Source organism: Ambystoma mexicanum, chromosome 9, assembly GCF_040938575.1.
Source record: "Ambystoma mexicanum isolate Mex_15411 chromosome 9, UKY_AmexF1_1, whole genome shotgun sequence".
Classification (NCBI taxonomy): domain Eukaryota; kingdom Metazoa; phylum Chordata; class Amphibia; order Caudata; family Ambystomatidae; genus Ambystoma; species Ambystoma mexicanum.
In genome coordinates, this window is record NC_090931.1 from 899,157,336 (window position 1) to 899,174,505 (window position 17,170).

Below are 17,170 nucleotides of genomic sequence, written 5' to 3' on the forward strand. Positions count from 1 at the left end.
CTCAGTTTAGAAGACCTTTGCTGTCCCTGAACTCACCTAAAGTATGCTGCAGGGATGGGCTGCTTCTGAGGAGCCTCCCATAGTCACACTTGCTGTCTCCTTTGTACTTTTGTCATTTGCAGCTATCCTGCTTGCCTTGCTGGTGGAATCCCTTTCTGGACGCCTACTTTGATTTTTGCAGTCCCCCTTACAGGTTGTTGTACTACTGGTAACACCCTTCTGACCAAGTGCTTTCCTGGCTGCTTTGGCCAGGATTTGCAAATGACGGCTAACTGCTGCTTCTCAGCTTCGTTGTGGGATTTTTGTGCGCCCCTCCAGCAGTCGTCTTCTTCGTGGGACCATTTCCTTGCTAGCTGGCTGTACCTTCCTACTCCCTTGGGCACGCTGTGACCTTTCCTGGGTGCTGCAGTGCCCCTCCTTGTGCTGTGATCATGTCCTTAGCCTCGAGCCTAGCCGGTCTTGGGAGTTTCTTCACCATGGTATCCTCTGTCAAGTTCTAGCTAGCCCATGGGTTCAAGTCACTTCAACAAGACATCACGATCACCATAAATAGACCGCATCTAACAGGAAAACTCGACCATACACCAGACGATCATGGGTCCCACCATAGTTTATCATTTGAAGGAGTGGGTTATAGGATTGCACTACAACCAGCTCTCCTTGGCTTGCTAGTACCTGTATCCTGGGCTGGAACTTTTTTGGAGGGGTTGCTTGGGCTCCCCCTCCTGGCTGGCTCCAACTGCAGGGTAAAACAAAAACATATCTAACGTTTCCCGATAACTGTGGCTGGCCTATTGGGGTTGTCCTGTTGACTGCCATAGGAGAAACTTTGACAACTACTGAAAAGTGATTTTTTTTGGGGTACTACAAAGGACATAGATGTTTTCCCCTGGTCTCTCTTCGGGCCCTGTAGTTTCTGAAACAAAAAGCATAACTTTAGTTAGTATGGGTGGTTGTATATACAGGTTTGTATATTATACCACTGCATTTCACTCTTTCCCGTACGATATAACTGTGTTACTGTGACTGCTTGAGATTACACAGTTTCTACTGTTGAAGCCCCGCACTGGGATTCTCCTTCAATTTTCTGTTTGTTTGCCCTCATGGCTTGTTTCCTGAAAATATCCAACCATTTTTCCTTCCTCCCTTATAGCAACCATATAGGCCTAGTACTCCGCTTGTTATGGCGCTCTGAAGCAGGCAATGAATCTGACAGAATCCTCTGGGAGAACCAATGCTCCTCTAGAATAGACACGGTCTACTCAGCAAACACTGCAAGAAAAACAAGAAAAGGGGTCTCCAAACAATCTGTACTGACACTCGCACATACCGATATGCATACTCTCTCCTCTACACAAACATACAATAGAATGCAGGTATACCGCGTGATCAATTCGGCCTTGCTGCACACATACCTACTCACCTACACGTACACCTCAACAGTCTTTAGAATGAAGCTATACCCCATGAGGAAAACAAAAAACAATCGGCCTAGCTGCACACATAACATACACAAGCACCACCACTGCCAGAATGCAGACCCGAGGGGAACGGCCAGGCTGCACACATTCTACTGACCTCACACAGTCACTGCCCCACGCCCATCATTAGAATGCAGCTACAAACATCGCACTGGCTGCACAGAGTGCATCCAAACACTATATACAACCCTACTCCTCCACTGACCTGGACTACGGTTCCTAAGGGCGTTCAGCCCACAGCTCGTTGAGATCATGCCAATGGTATAAAAGGCGCTATAAAATAACATAACGGTCTTAGCTTAGTGCTCTTTATAATGTGTTTTATGCAGTGAGGTGGAGTTTTTTTTTAAAACAACTTATTTAATTCAGTTCACATCATTAGGTGACAATTATGCACCACTCCACAGTTCCAAGATCAAAAAGAGCATACCCAAACAGCAAGATACAAGGACAGACAAATAAGAGGAGTGCAACGTTAGCGATGTAATGGCAGGATTTCCTCAACAATTACACTCTGCACCATCCTCCTGCGACTGTTTGCGACTCAAGAATTCCCTAAGGGGCTCCCATATGTCAACACGTTTTGAGCAGGCAGGGGCAGTTCTACAAAATTCAGTTTCAGTGTCATTACACCAGGTTAGGTCTGACATCCACTTGCCCACAGCCGGAGGCTGACAACTAGCCAAGGCATCAAAATGCACTGTTAAGACCAAGCCAATCTAAAGACGCCTCAGAGCGCTCTTGCCAAATTTTGGGGACCACCCAAACACACAACACATTATGTCCCTGAGGATCTCGACATGTAACATAAGTCCTATTTTATCTAATGCCTAGTTCCAGAATGCAGGCAGCCCGGAACAGAGCCACATATATGCAGAAAACCTGCATCCTGCACCTGAGGCACCTGCCATCCACAGACTCATCAAACTTACTGTGGCGCGCGCAACCTGTACGTGCTAATACACACTGGACACTATACCTCGTGCTCCCGCCAAATTCACTAAATATTTCAAAAGAGGGGTCAGATCAGGCTCCGACGGGAAGGTCAGTGTCCACTTCCAAAACGCCTCCCATATGCGAAAATATTGAAATGCGAGTCTAAAATAACTGCCCTATTCCCTTGGACTAATTCCCAAGATACAAACTGACCCTCCGGGTATAAATCATACATGTAATTCACGCTTTTTCCAGACCAGGAGGACTTAATAGCGACATCACAAACAGAGACTATGCCCTGGATATCCCAGACCCTCAGCTCAGGCATGTATGGGAGCCTGACCTGTATCCTCTGCATCAATGGCCTCCACGTGCCAATGGTACATGCCACCGGGTCAAACAAGAATTTTTCGTCCACACTCATGCTGACTAAAGCCCCTTGCAGGGAATATACATAAGCATCACTCATCTCCAGACAAACATGAGGCTATACCGGAGCACCCAGCATCTAGTACGAGGCAGAAGATATTTGAGCAGATAAATACAATTCAAGGTCAGAAGCATTCAGTCCCCTATGTTCATCTGTTCTGCACAACGTTTCCCACTTAATTCTAGGCTGTTTTGGGTATCAAGCTAATTTTATCAGCAATGATCTAATCGTCTTGAAAAAAGAGGCCCCAGGCCACACTGGGATATTCAAGAACAAAAACAGTAATTTGGGTAAAATAACCCTCTTCATCACAGCAATACGATCCAGCAGTGTCAGCAGAAGAGTGACCCAACTCAATCTTCTTCCCCCAGTGTGTCCAAACCTGCCAGATGATTATTCTTCAACAAGGACGTGTAGTCCAAGCTAACAATCACCCCCAAATGTCGTACCGTTGCCTGTTGCCATCTGTAGTCTGCTAGACCATTAGGTATAGGTGTGCCGTACGTTAACGGGAACAGCACTGATTTACTCCAATTAATTCTCAGCCCGAACACCCTGCCAAAGCTTTCAATCTCCAAACTAATCGCCGGATCTTTAACAAAGATTGTCACTGGCATTTAGCAAAATTAGCTCCCAAGTACCGGCCATCGCTAAGCTCCTGTGTCAATGCCTCAGCCTTAAGTGAACCGCCAATGGTTCCATCGCTAGGACGTACAGAAGCGGCGACAGCGGCACCCCTGCCTCGTTCCTTGCCCAAAACTAAACGCAGCCAACAACAGCCCATCAACCCAATCCTTGCAGTAATGTCTGTGTACAGCAGACACACACATCATAAGAAGTATTGTGGAGGTCCCTTCGATTATAAGATTACAAACAAATAATCCCTGGCGACTGAATCAAATGCCTTTTCCATATCCAATAGGGCCCCCGTGGCCTGCACCTGCAGATCACTGTGAGCCATGATAGCAAGGAATCTCTGCAGATTCAACGCAGTGGGGCTCCATGGGATAAAACCAGACTGGTCCATATGAACCAGTGACGACAAATAAGGCAGAAGTCTGTCCGCAAGAATTTTGGAAAAGACTTGGTATACAAATTAATCAAAGTGATCGGCCTGTATGAAGCAGACTCGGATGCATCCTTATCAGGTTTTAAAAGCAGGGATATTCTACCCTCTGTCATAGTTGAAGGGAGCTTGCCCATCTGCAATACCTCCTGCCACATCTGAAGCAAATACAGAGCTACATTCTAACCAAACTCCTTGTAGAACTCTGCCGTGATCCCATCAGAGGTAGGTGCTTTAGAGGAAGCAAAGGTATTAATGGTGGCCATGATCTCCCCAAGCGTAATCGGTACCTCAAGATTCATCTTTGCCTCTTCATCAAGCGCCGGTAGCAGGCTTTCAGTGACAAAAGCTCGGAGCTGTGCATGATCCCTCTCCCCCTGCCCCATCTCTATACATTGATACATAAAAACTGGCAGAAAACCGCAAGGATTCTCTGAGTCGGCGACCAACTGCCCTTCATTAACTTTAATTACAGCTATATCCACTGAGGTACATTCACCCTTCAATATGTTAGCCAAATTGTTACCCTCTTGCCCATATCGTTGAGCCCGACAGGGGGAATTCCAGATACTGACCTTACCTATCGGCTTCAGCCTTAAACTGGTCCAACGCAGCCCGAACAGAGGACCTGATCTCATCCTCTAACCGAGATGCGTCACCTTGCAAGTCCTTGAATTCCCTCTCAAGCAAATCCAACCTGCACCGAATCATTGTAAGCACCCCAATTTCCAGGGCCAAGCACCGCTCCCAAAGATAAACTTTAAACGTTTCCCAATCAGTACCCATGGAGGTGACCGACCCGACGTGAATTGTAAAAGATGTGTTGATCATATCTAAAACTGCTCTCTTGAACACCACGTCGTACCATGACTGTTTTAAAAAGCAAAAAGGGCCATCTCAAACTTTCATCCTGCAAGGTCAGCCTCCACACCACTGGTGAATGATCGGGAGAAAATAAGTAACCACCATCTGGTGCACCACTGAAGAAGCCAAAACGTACTCTATTTGTGACCTCATATCGTGCACAGATGAGTAAAGGTGAAATCTAACGTATCATGATGGAAAGTTTGCCAGACGTCGTGCAGCCCCAACTCAGTCCTACCAAGCTTTATCCTACTAGCGGCGAATGATTGTGGTGTCACTGGGCTCCCAGATATGTCCAACCCTGGGTCCAGAACAGTATTCAGATCCCTGGCCAGGATCAACTGAGTATGCAAGTATAAATTACACTTATTTATGATGGACCCGTAGAAATCCGGATCATCTACATTGGGGCCATAAACGTTAACAAAACACCCCCGAGATAATGAAATAACGCCCCTCTCGGTCACCCTCTTGCATCAACACCCAGAATCCCAGAGATCAGTGAATAAGAATAGAGACCCCTTTAGAGAACCTCGAGTAAGACATATGCCCTCTGGTATTCCCTCAGGATCTCGCAAGTGCGTTGTTAGCGGCAGAACCAAATTCGATTCCTGAAGTATGAGCACCTTTGCCTGATGGCGCTCGCAAAACACAACAACTCTCCTTATTTTAGCGGGATTGTTTAAACCCTGCACATTCCAGCAAATTATTGTGTATATTATCATCTCTTGCATGACACTCCCGGTCCGGCCATAACTATTTCCACAATACAATTATCCTAGCCAGTGGTGTACTGACAAATACACACCTCACACCCAATTTGAACAATTATAACCCCAGTGAGCTGGAGTTAATGTTAACCCATTACTGTGTTTTTCTTAAACACTGTTTTTGCTGGTAATTTCTCCAAGTGCTTTTTTTAAAGTGTTTTAAATATAATGCAATTCTAGATCAATGTGTGTATATATGCACAGTATATTATGTGTGGAGGATTTACTGTGTATATGTGCCTTATTGTACAATGCCACTACCAATTAAGAGAGATTTGACTAACTGGATTAACGCAACACAGTCTCTCCAGGGACTACTCTTCTTTCAAGCATAGTCCAATAGGCATAACATTCTTAAAATGGCACAGGCTCGCCCTAGTTATAGGCACTGGCTCTCCCTAGTTATACACGGGCCAAGGGTTGGGGGTTAGGCTGGTCCTGCAACATCTGTGAAACTTTCAAAGTTTTGGCGACCGTCCAATCAAGATTAGCCAACTAAACTCCACTGTTACAGACACCCATAAAGTGATGTAGATTCGGGTGTCCGAGAGACCCTCACTGAGCCTAAGCAAGATTCCACTCATGCCAAGATGACATTTTAAGTTCTGTTCAGAGCTCACAGAGGCACAACAGCCAAAAAGCCTTTGCTCATCTTAATACCACACAAAGAAGGACCACAAAGAAAATGGCCATGGCTGGGAAGGTAGCTCAGGGCAATGCGTTTGTCTTGGAAGCAAGACAACGCATAGTAACACAGGTTTGAATCGCGGGCTCGCACTTAGAAACCACCCCCAGGATTAAGTGCGTTATAAAAGAATGCTTATAATTATTTTTATAATGATAGTATTTAAAAAGGGGAAATAATTGAAATAATTTGCATTAGTAGTCTGTGGTCTCCAATCCAGGCCTTCTCATCACTGACACCTAAGTCAGTGCTTCCTCCAGACAGGTTCTCTCCCGGCATCCTCTTTGTCATTCCTCTGCCCGACCTATGGACCCTTTATATGGTCGCACTTCTCTCGCCTTCCTTCTCTTCTCCCATTAATGGTGGCACCCGGTAGGAGGTCGTATTGGTCCCCTTCCAATCCTCCAGAGTCATCATTAATGTCCATCTGACTGAACCGCAGTCTTGCATTTTTCTTGCTTACCTACCTTGTGTTCTAATATGAACTGTATCAACCGTATTTTTTCCTGTACTGCCCTGTACTCTCTGAACTGTAGTCTGCATTTTCTTGTATACCCACCCCCCGCTTCTAATGTGAACTGTATCAACTGCATTTCTCCTGTAACTAAGTCCTTAAGCTTACTTGTACTGTTTGCGCCCAGCTACCCTTTCGGGTTTGGTTCTGCGCTATACCAAATAAATAAACAAACAACAAACATCTAAACAGCACTGTCATGGTCTAGGGCCCTCAGCCCAATTTCTTACTATTTGATAGGCGCCTCCCTCACCTCATAAACTTCCTTCCTTCCTTCCTTCCTTCTCCTGCTATTTCTTCTACCACTTCTCTGGCTCCTCTGCCACCCCAATTCTTCTACTGCTCTGGCTTCTATGCCATCTAATACCACTCTGGCTCCTCGAACACCTCCCAGACTGACAGAAGTGCCGTCTCGGTCCCATGACCTGGTCTGAAACCGGATTGGTGTAAATTCAAAATACCCCAATCTTCCTGGAAATCTTGTAGTTACACTGACCATTTTTTCCTGCATTTTATATAGCCAGGATAGACCTGAAATGGGGCAGTAATTCGTGAATACCTTGTGGTCCAGTGTATTTTTCATTAGTATGGGTGTAAGATAGGACTTTTTTAATTCCATTGGAAAGAACCCATGAGTTAGAGAGGCATCTACAAAAGATAACACAGGCGCAAATAGAGCTGCCACATGTCTTTTGACCAGATAAGCAGTGATCGGATCATAATCATGGTTAGTGGGTTTTAGCTCAGACATGAGGTTAGAGATAGTCTCCAGGTCCACAGCCTTAAGCACTAACTTAGGACATGTCTGGTCTTCCTTAGCCTTCGTCTTAGTATTAGTATTATGTTCAAAACCTAGTCCTGATGGGAGGGCTAAGTAAATGTTTTTCCTGATCTGATCAATTTTATCTGTAAAAAACGTGTTGAATTCATTTGCCAAGGATAAGGAAGGGGTAAGGTGCAGAATACATGGTGGACAAGTGCATTTTTTTTTTTACAGTTGCGAATATAGCTTTTGGTCTATTTTGAGCAAGATCTATCTGTTTTTGGAGGCATGCAGCTTTGGCAAGGACAATACCTTCCTTATACATTTTTTGTGCTTCTTTTGCGACTAGAATATCTGTAGGGGATCTAGTCTTTACTCACAGCTTTTCCTTGCGACGGTACTCCTGTTTCTTCATCCTCAGTGATTCGTTATACCACTGATTATTCATGCTGCTAGGATTATTAGTGCTAGTGATGGGAGCAAAAATATCACAATTGTTTTGAAGACAGGGCATAAGATTCACATATAATTCTGTTGAGTCAGCCGAAGAGGCAGTTAGACCTTTAAGTAAATCAGTGCTAGCAATGGTGTCATTTTCTTTTCACTGCGTGTCAGCTGAATGCCGCAATCTATAGTTTTTTTCATGTTGATTTAGTCCCACCGGGATGGCAAACTTTACCACAAAATGATTAGACCATGTAACTGATATATTCTCGTGGTGGTACACTGTCTTCCCTCTAAACATTACTATGTCTAGACAATGGACACCTACATTGGATACCATTTCAGTTAATATGCAAAGATCATGAGAAAACATAATATCCTTGAGCTGTGAATATTCCAAATGATCTGGTATATTGCACTAAATATAAAAGTCGCTCAGTATAATTATGTTTGAATAATGTAGGGTTTCTGCTCCAAGATAACTATCAAGCTCTTGTAAGAAAGAGCTGACTTGACCTGGGGGGAGGGGGGTCTGTAACAAAACTAGATGATATGAGCAGTTATGAGATACATGTAGTGTGCAACTAAGAAGTTGGAAATATGGGTCCAAGTTAGAGCTTGAAAATATGGTAAATCAAATAAAAGAGTGGGTCACACTATATTTGGGCTCACCGTGATCCTTCCGATATATATGCCCTTATTGAGACATGGTTCAAGGCCAGCTCTGTCACAGGTTTGACACTCCGCCCCGAGGGCTACACGATCCTCTCCGAGCCCAGGTTAAATAGGTCAAGAGGCGGAGTGGCTCTGATTTTTTCTGAGTGGATCCCTGCTTACATCATCCCCACTCAGACCTACTCCTCCTTTGAATGCCTGGTGTGCAGGCTCTCTCTCTCCTGGCCTCTCTCTGATCTTGACCACCAGCTAAAGGCCTCCTGGCCAGGTTACCCTCGTCCTCTATGAATGGGCTGACCTCACTTCCTCTCTCCTTTCCTCTACCTCCCAGTTCTCCCCCTTGGGAATCTCAACATCCACCTGGACTCCACAGACGACTCTGGGCTTTTTTGCAACATATGCGACTCTCTTGCTCTCTCCATCTCACCCTCTGGCCAGACTCACTCTGCTGAATCACTCTGCTGGCCACACTGTCGATGTTCTCATCTCTTCAGACATCCCCCTCTCTAATCCTTTCACTACTCCTCTATCCTGGACTGACTACTTTCTTCTTTCTTGTCACTTGATGCTTCCTGTTCCCTTGACAAAGGCCACTCAGCACTGCCACCTTCCTTCACGGTCATTCGAACTATGAAGCGAGGGTGAGTGGCCGCCTTTGCCTTCACTTTCTCTCCCCCACCTACTCCTTGCCCCTGTTATGAGGATCTGCCTGAAGCCTGCCACCAAGTGCAATTCTTGGTATGACTCTGATCTGGCTGCTCTGAAACACATGTGCAGAGTAGCTGAAAGGAAGTGGGAAGCTTCGGGTGCACCCTCTGACAAACTGGCCTGCTGCCTGCTCCAAAGGCAATACAGACGCCCCATCTTTCTAAGAAGAGGATTCATATTCAAGCCTGCATCTCTGTGGCCTCTTAACAACACAACCAATTTTTTCCAAATCTGCAAGGAGCTGGCCAATCCTACTGCAATATCTGTCTCTTTTACACCAACCCAGACCCTCTACATGGCTCTGGCTTCTCATTACACCACTAAAACCCAGGAAATCCTGTCTGCACTCTCCTCTTCTCACTCCCTCCTTCCCTCCTTCCCTCTAACTCTCGCAGGCCCTCCTTCGCTGCCCCTCCTCTCCTTCTCTCCTCCCTCTCTCATGTAACACCTGAAGATGTTTCCAGAAAAGTCTGCTCTATGAAAACAGGTGACCCCCCCCTCCAGAACCATTAAGGACAACATTGGTTCTCTCGTGCCAGCCTTTGCCGATTTCAGTAATCACTCCTTAACCACTGGATCTTTCCCCTCTCTTCTCAAGCACTCCCATGTGCACCCCCTTCTAAAAAAGCCTTCTGCCAACCCCTCCATTGCGGCCAACTATCATCTGATCTCTATCACTCCTTTCCTGATCAAACTCCTGGAGACGTTGGCAATCTCCCTGCTAACCCTCCACACTGAATCTGTTGGTTTTCTCCATGACCATCAAGTCTAGCTTCAGAGGCACAGAAACTGCACTGCTGAACACCCGTGAAGATCTACTCTCTAATCATGACTAGCTCTCCGTCTGTCCTCATTCTCCTCAACCTCTCTTCTGCATTTGACACGGTTAGCCACAACATCCTGATTACTCGTCTCCGTGGGACCCCTGGCATCACAAATCAGTGGCTGCCCTCTTCCTCCTGGACCAACCTTACCATATTCAGGCTTGGTGCGCCTCTAACTAGGTCTGCCTGAATGCCAGTAAGACTGATGTCCTTCTCATTGGGACCCCTGCTCCTGTGTTTCCCCTCTCACTCTGGCCGCCCTCCCTGGGCCCTCTGCTGTTACCCTCTTGTGAGGCAAAAAACGTGGGCTCATCTTCGACTCCACTCTCTCCTCCTCTCCACACATCACGGACCTTGCCAAGAGGGCCCATTTCCAGCTGTTCCTCCTCAGGGGCATTTCCCCCTTTCTCACCTTCCCCCAGAAGCTCACTGTCTCCAGAGCCCTGGTTCTCTCTAGGTTGGACTACTGCAAAAGCCTCTTTCTCAATTTGCCCTGTTCAACTCATCCAGAACAGGACCGCAAAACTTAACCTTGGCCTCAAGCCCAGGGACTGCATGCCTCTGGCACTGAAATCCGTCCACTGGCTCCCGGTGGCTGCAAGGATCAAGTTTAAAACCCTCTACATCATCCACAAGGCTTTCTGGGGCTGTGGCCCTCACTACCTTCAACTCTCTCTTCCTAAGTACCTTCCTCCTCAAGGCTTTCGCTCGTCTACTTCTAACTCTCTGTGGGTGAGTCGCTTCTCCAAGCAGAAAATGGGGGGTAGATATCTCTCCTCTGCAGATGCCTCCCCTCTGGAATGGCATCCATGCTTCTCTCCGCCTTGAGCCAGATCACCTTATGTTCCGGAAGCTCCTCAAGACCTGCCCTTTCTCTTCTTTCTCGCTCTCTTTCTCTCTCCACTGCTAACCTTCTCTTGCACCTGCTCCTTCTGCTGACTGGCTGCTCGGTGTCCTCCAAGTCTTACAGGACACCAGCACCCCCACCCCCTCCTCCCTGACCAGTCCCCCTGAGTTGCCACCTGGCCCATTAGCACTGCCGCCTGGCTAACCTTGCACTACCGGGATGGGATTTCCCCTGTAGTCCTAGCCTTCCTTGCACTTACTCAAGGCCCTACTGCTCCGGATGCTCTTCTCCCTGTGCCCTCCCCCCTGAACTTCTTGTTGCGCACTTGAATGATCTCAATGACACGAGGCCTAGTAAGATCGCTGTCTTATGCTCCCTTTGTTCCCAAAACCTTGTCTTGTTGCGCCTTGAAACACTTGTGTATAGGCGCATAATAAATAACAAATCAACCAATCAATCAACCTTTGTCCACTCCATGCTCGAATACTGTGAGAATGGTTAAAGAGTCTCTCAGGGTATATAGCGATTTCTCATTTGCTGTAGTGCACCAGCTTGAACAGTATGACTGCTTGGTCGTAGTAGGTTGACTGTGGAAGAATGGACCTTGGAGTTAACACATCTTGCATCATATTCCCCCCACAGCTGTCAAGTGTGAAAATACCATTAGTTTTTGTATGCATTCCACAATACAGATCTAGGTCTATTGTGTATAGCTTTGCACCTCTATAAATCATTATGATTCTATAATGTTTAAAGGGTGTTTGATTTGTGCCTTTTGGTGTACTTTGACCAGACTTTTATGGTTTCATTTTAATTGTTTATGAAAAAACAGAGCCACACAATATTGTTTTTAAGTGAATCCTTTAAAGATGATAGAGATTCTTTGTTCCAGGAGATAGTGAAAACTCTTACAAGGACGAGTGAAACAGATTTGAAATATTGCCAGAAACCAAGAATGCAGCTTTGAGGTCCAGGAGGCAGGCACCAATGTAGTTTGTGGAACTGCTTTGAAGCTCTTGAAAATGTGTGAAGAAAGTTATTGTGAAGCATGGAAAAATAAGTAAATTTGAAGTTTGTCCTGGGTAACAGGCTTGGTAAGCTGCAAAGTACTCACCATTCAGCAATGCTCTTGTGTGAACGAATCACTGACGTCTCAATGTCTATAGGGTGATACCTCATGCCCCTCAGCTCCAGCGTTTCATCCAGCGAGCCAACCACATACAAAGCATCATGCCTCTCTGAAAACAAGGGAAGCAAATTCATTTTTTTTTTAAATGTGTAATTCAGTTTGTATCAAACGGATGCAGGCATTAATTACATACGTTTCACGCTGAATAAAAGAAAAAATAAAGATATATAAGAGATCCCATAAAAAATAAATACGTTAATATACATACAAATGTCAAATTTCCATGATTTAATACTAATTTGCAGTACATTTCCTTCAAGATAAGTATTAACAATTGCGAAAATTGGGAGCAACTGATGTCACTGTAGGTATTTGTCCAAGGGCTGCTGGCGGAAGAGTTTATTTCTGACAAGTATGACACCTTGATTCAGGGGTTTCAGTCTCCGTCAGCAACCTAACAATTCCAAAGGGCACCAGGCATGTCTTAGCAGAAGGTGAAGGGCCACTGCTTCCTACTTCATGATGTATGCCACAGATACGATGAGAAGCTGAGGCGAACCAGTAGAATCTGCAGGGACAGTGACCCTGGGCCTCAGAGACCAGCAGTACTTGTCTTCTTGCTAGAGAGAAACAGTAACAGACCAGCAATGGCCAAGGACCACAGGAATAATGCACTGCAGACTTCACCAGGTTGCATGACATGGGTTAATAAGGAAGGAACAAGTAACTTACCTGCAACTCCTGTTCTCCAGAATGGTTATCTTTCATAGATTCACATGCTCATGATCTAATATTCCCAGTTGTCAGGCTGGGAATCCGATAACATTAAAGCAGTTTAGCTTTAAAGCTTAAAAAACTGCTTGTCACTTATATAGCCCATTGCTGTCACTTTGGGTCATATTAGCTCCACCCCTGGAGGCCATGTTCAGATTGTGAAGCGCACGTAATTTGGCAGTAGGAACCAACAAGAGCCATAGAGGGGTTGGAGGGAGGGTTGCATGTGAATCCATGAAAGATACCCATTCTGAGAACAGGCTATACAGGTAACTTGTTCCTTCCCCAGCATGGGTGCTCATGCTCATGAATACGAATACACAGCAGTACATATGCACAACCAATGGGAGATGGTACAGCTCTACAGAAGCAATGGAAACTCACCTGTGGAACACTCACCTCAAACAAATAGGTTGCAGTAGAATCTCCTGAAGGTGTGGGTAGACCGCAGCCTTGCAAATGTCGAGCAAGGGAACACCAGACAGGAACGCCATAGTATAGGCCATGCCCCTGGTAGAATGTGCTTTAGGTCTACCTTGCAGTGGTCTGTTTGCGAGCCGATGGCAATGGAAAATGCAGCCAGATAGCCACCTGGAAATGGAAGCCTTCAACAGGACTTTCCCTTTATCAACAGGTCCAAATGTCAGAAAGAGTTGCAAAGTCTTGCGAAACTCCTTAGTGCGTTCGATAAAAACTTCAAACGCACAGGCAACGTCCAGTGAACACAAAGCTCTCTGCCTGAGAGGTGCGAGAGCCAAACATGGGAGAGGTTTGTGGAGATGAAAACTTGATGGTACCTTAGGCATAAATGAGGGATGAGGGCGCAGCACCACCCTGGATGGATGGAACGTCAAATACAATGGCTTGCAGGAGAGAACTTGTAACTCTCTGACATGTCTGTCAGAAGTAATAGTCACTAGAAAGTCAGTCTTCCAGGATAGGATCTTCAGAGGAGCCTGGTGAAGAGGCTCAAAGGGCAGGCCAATCAATCTGAAGAGGACCACATTCAGTTCCCAAGCAGACGCAGGCGCCTTTACTAGAGGGAAAGCTCAAAAACAGGCCCTTGAGGAATTCTTTAACCAATCGATGAGACGAAAGAGAAGGCTTGCCTGTCGTTTGGTTCCATGTAATAATGTCGCCACAAAAATATCGCCATGCAAAAATATCGCCGAAAAATGGCCCTTTTTTGTGGCGACATTATTGCATGGAACATGCGGGGGACACCCTGCAACCCCCAAATTTTATTTATTGATTTATTTTTTAAAAAAATGTTTTGCCCCTGTCCCCATATATATGGTCACCTAAATAATATCACCATAACATTTTCCCGGCGATATTTTTTACGGCGACCATATATATGGTGATATTATTACCTGATACCCGTCGTTTGAGTGTAACAGAAGAATGGATGTGTGTGCCAAGCCTGCCTTTGCTAAGGCTAGCAGATATGGCAGATCCTGAGAAGGCTTGATTCTTAGAGGGTTGAGCGGTTGCGAATGACACCACATAGTAAAACGCTTCCACTTGTGTCTGCAGCATAATAGAGTAGATGGAGCCCTAGCCTTTGCCAGGATGGCACGGCATTCCAAAGGCAGCGTGAAATGTACAAACTCTACGGCTGCAGGAGCCAAGCTGTCAATTTGAGGGACGCTGGGTCGTGGTGCAGCACGGAGCCTCCTCCTCTGGAAGGCAGATATGGAAGAGGAGGCAGGCTGATGCAAGGCGCGACTGGCAGATGAAGGTGGTCGGAGTACCACATTTTGAGTGGCCACGTCGGAGGAATGAGGATCATCCTGCACCGGCTCCGTTTGAGTGCCTCGATTACTTGTAGTAGAAACAGGATCAGAGGGAATGCTTAGGCGAACATGCCCTCCTATGCAATGGAGAAGCCGTCCCTTAGACTCCTCATTTGTGGGTACCTGCTGGCAAACTGGGTGCACTTTGAGTTGGCCGTTGTGGAGAAAAGGTCTATCAGCAGCTGGCCCCATGTCAAGAAAAGACTAAGAACCTGGTCTTGACAGAGTTTCCATTCATGGCAGGATCGCAGTTCCCTGCTGAGAGAATCCACAATGGTGTTGTGGCCTGGGGCAAGATGAAATGGAATGAGGAACATATTGTGCAAGATTGCCCAGTTCCACAGCATTTGCGATTCCTTAGAAAGAAAGAGAGCAGGTTCCTCCCTACTTCCCGATGTAGAACATGGTGGTCGTGTTGTCCGTGAAGATGCAAACCACCTTGCCCTGTAGCTGGGGTCTGAACCACTTTAGCGCCCAGAAAACTGCTTAGAGCTCCAACACACTGAAGTGAAGTAACTTGTTCTCTGACTGCCAGAGACCTCCGACATACAAGTTTCCCGTGTGTGCCCCCCAACCTTCCAGGGAGGCATCGGTTGTCACTGTGGCTCGATGCACCGGTGTGTGAAATGGAACACCCAGTGTGAGGTGTTGTCGATGACTCCACCACTGTAGAATTTGACGGACTGAAGGGCTGAGCTTGATTTTGTCATTCCAGGAGCCCGACACCTGCTTCCACCTGGCATCTAGTAACTCCTGAAGAAGTCTCATATGCAACCTGCAGTGAGGTACCAGAGGAATGCAGGAAGACATCATCCCCAGTAGCGACTTGATGGGGCGAACCATTATTAGCTGGAGAGAGGACAGCTGTTGGACCGTGTGGCGTATGGCCTGGACTCTCTCCTCAGAGGGAGTCACCAGACATTGCAGTGTGTCCAGCCTTGAGCCCAGGAACAGAGCGTTCTGCATGGCTTTGGAAAGCTGATGGAGAATCCCAGAGAAGTCCGTCATCAGATGTGCTCTTTCATGTGCTGCAGGACTAGCATCTGCTAGGGAGTGCATATTATCCAGTCATCTAGGTAGGGGTAGACTTAAATGCCTGCACAGCAGCGATGGGCAGCCACATGAGCTAGGAATTTTGTGAAGATTCGTGGAGCCCATTTTAGGCCAAAGGGTAGAGCTTTGAACTGGTAATGCTTGCCTTGCACCACGAAACGAAGGGAATGTCTGTGCTTGCAGTGAATGGAAAAGTAGGCATCCTCCAAGTGCAGAGAGGAAAGTCTCCCTGTTGCAACTGGCTGAGAACATGTTGTAGCGTGACCATATAGAACGTTTGCGATTTGAGGAATTCGTTGAGCTACCTGAGGTTGAGAATGGGTCTCCACCCACTGGACATCTTGGTCACCAGGAAGTATCTGGAGTACACTCCAGAGCCCCGGAGGTGCGAAGGTATGGCTTCTATAACCCCTTTCTTGAGCAGGGACCGAACTTCCTGTAAGAGGAGGGACAGATGTTGTTCCTTTTACTTTATTGGAGGAATGGAAGGGCATTTGCCCAGAAATCCGAAGATGTGACACTGTTGAACAATGTTGAGCAGCCACATATCGGTGGAGATGTTAAGCCACTGTTCCACAAACTGCGATAACTGACCTCCCACTGGGGTGATGAAGTGGGGACCTGGAACCTGACGCTGGTCTCACTTGCTTGGGTGATTGAGCATGAGAGGAGGCTCTGTGCCATCTCTTTGTACCTTTGTACGCCTGGGATCTCCCTCTGTATGCCGCTTGCTAGGTGGTGTGAGACGGTTGGCGATAGGATGGCCTATATTCGCTGGTGGTTCTTGAAAAATTCACTTCCCAGAACGAAAGGGCTGCCTCCGCTGTTGCAGGGTGCCAAGGGAGCAAGCAGTGTCCATCTTGATCACTTGAAGGGTCTCGTTGACCTTTTTACCAAAGAGGTAGATGCCATCAAAAGGGCATGTCGATGACCTTAGACTGCACGTCAGGTAAGAAATTGGTGGCCTTCAACCACCCCATGCGCCTCAGAACGGCCCAATTTTCCCTCTGGCAGAACCTGGTGTACACAATATCCAAAGCCACAGTGATTGTGTGATCAGATGCTGTTTCACTCTCCAGAAGCAAGGCTAAAGCCTCATCCCTCTGGTCGTCAGGTAGGAAATCCAAGATGGGACACATCTTATACCACAGCTCCCAGTCATACCGAGACAGAATGGCCAAGGAATTCACATCCTTGATCTTAGTAGCAGCCGTGGCAATTATCCACTTTTCCGAAAGCATCCAGCCGTCTTCCCTCCTTATCAGGGGGAATGATGGTTGGTGCGGACGGATTAGAGGATCTATTCCCTAATGAAGCTGAGACCACAGAGTCTGGAGATGAGGGAGTGCGAAGACACTTGGGCGTGGTGTCTGGAACTTTCTATGTCTTTTCCAAGCAATCCATCTTTGGT

General features: G+C 46.6%; 1 protein-coding gene across 5 annotated transcripts in view; it reads right to left on the reverse strand.

Moving 5' to 3' along the window:
• DIP2A (disco interacting protein 2 homolog A) overlaps positions 1 to 17,170 on the reverse strand; it is a 2,340,120-nt gene that overhangs the window by 66,254 nt on the left and 2,256,696 nt on the right. For all 5 annotated transcript variants that reach the window (XM_069616034.1, XM_069616033.1, XM_069616032.1 and 2 more), the window contains one exon: positions 12,122 to 12,245. In XM_069616034.1, coding sequence (XP_069472135.1) covers positions 12,122 to 12,245 — 124 coding nt within the window. Of the gene's footprint in view, positions 1 to 12,121; positions 12,246 to 17,170 lie in introns of those variants that run through there.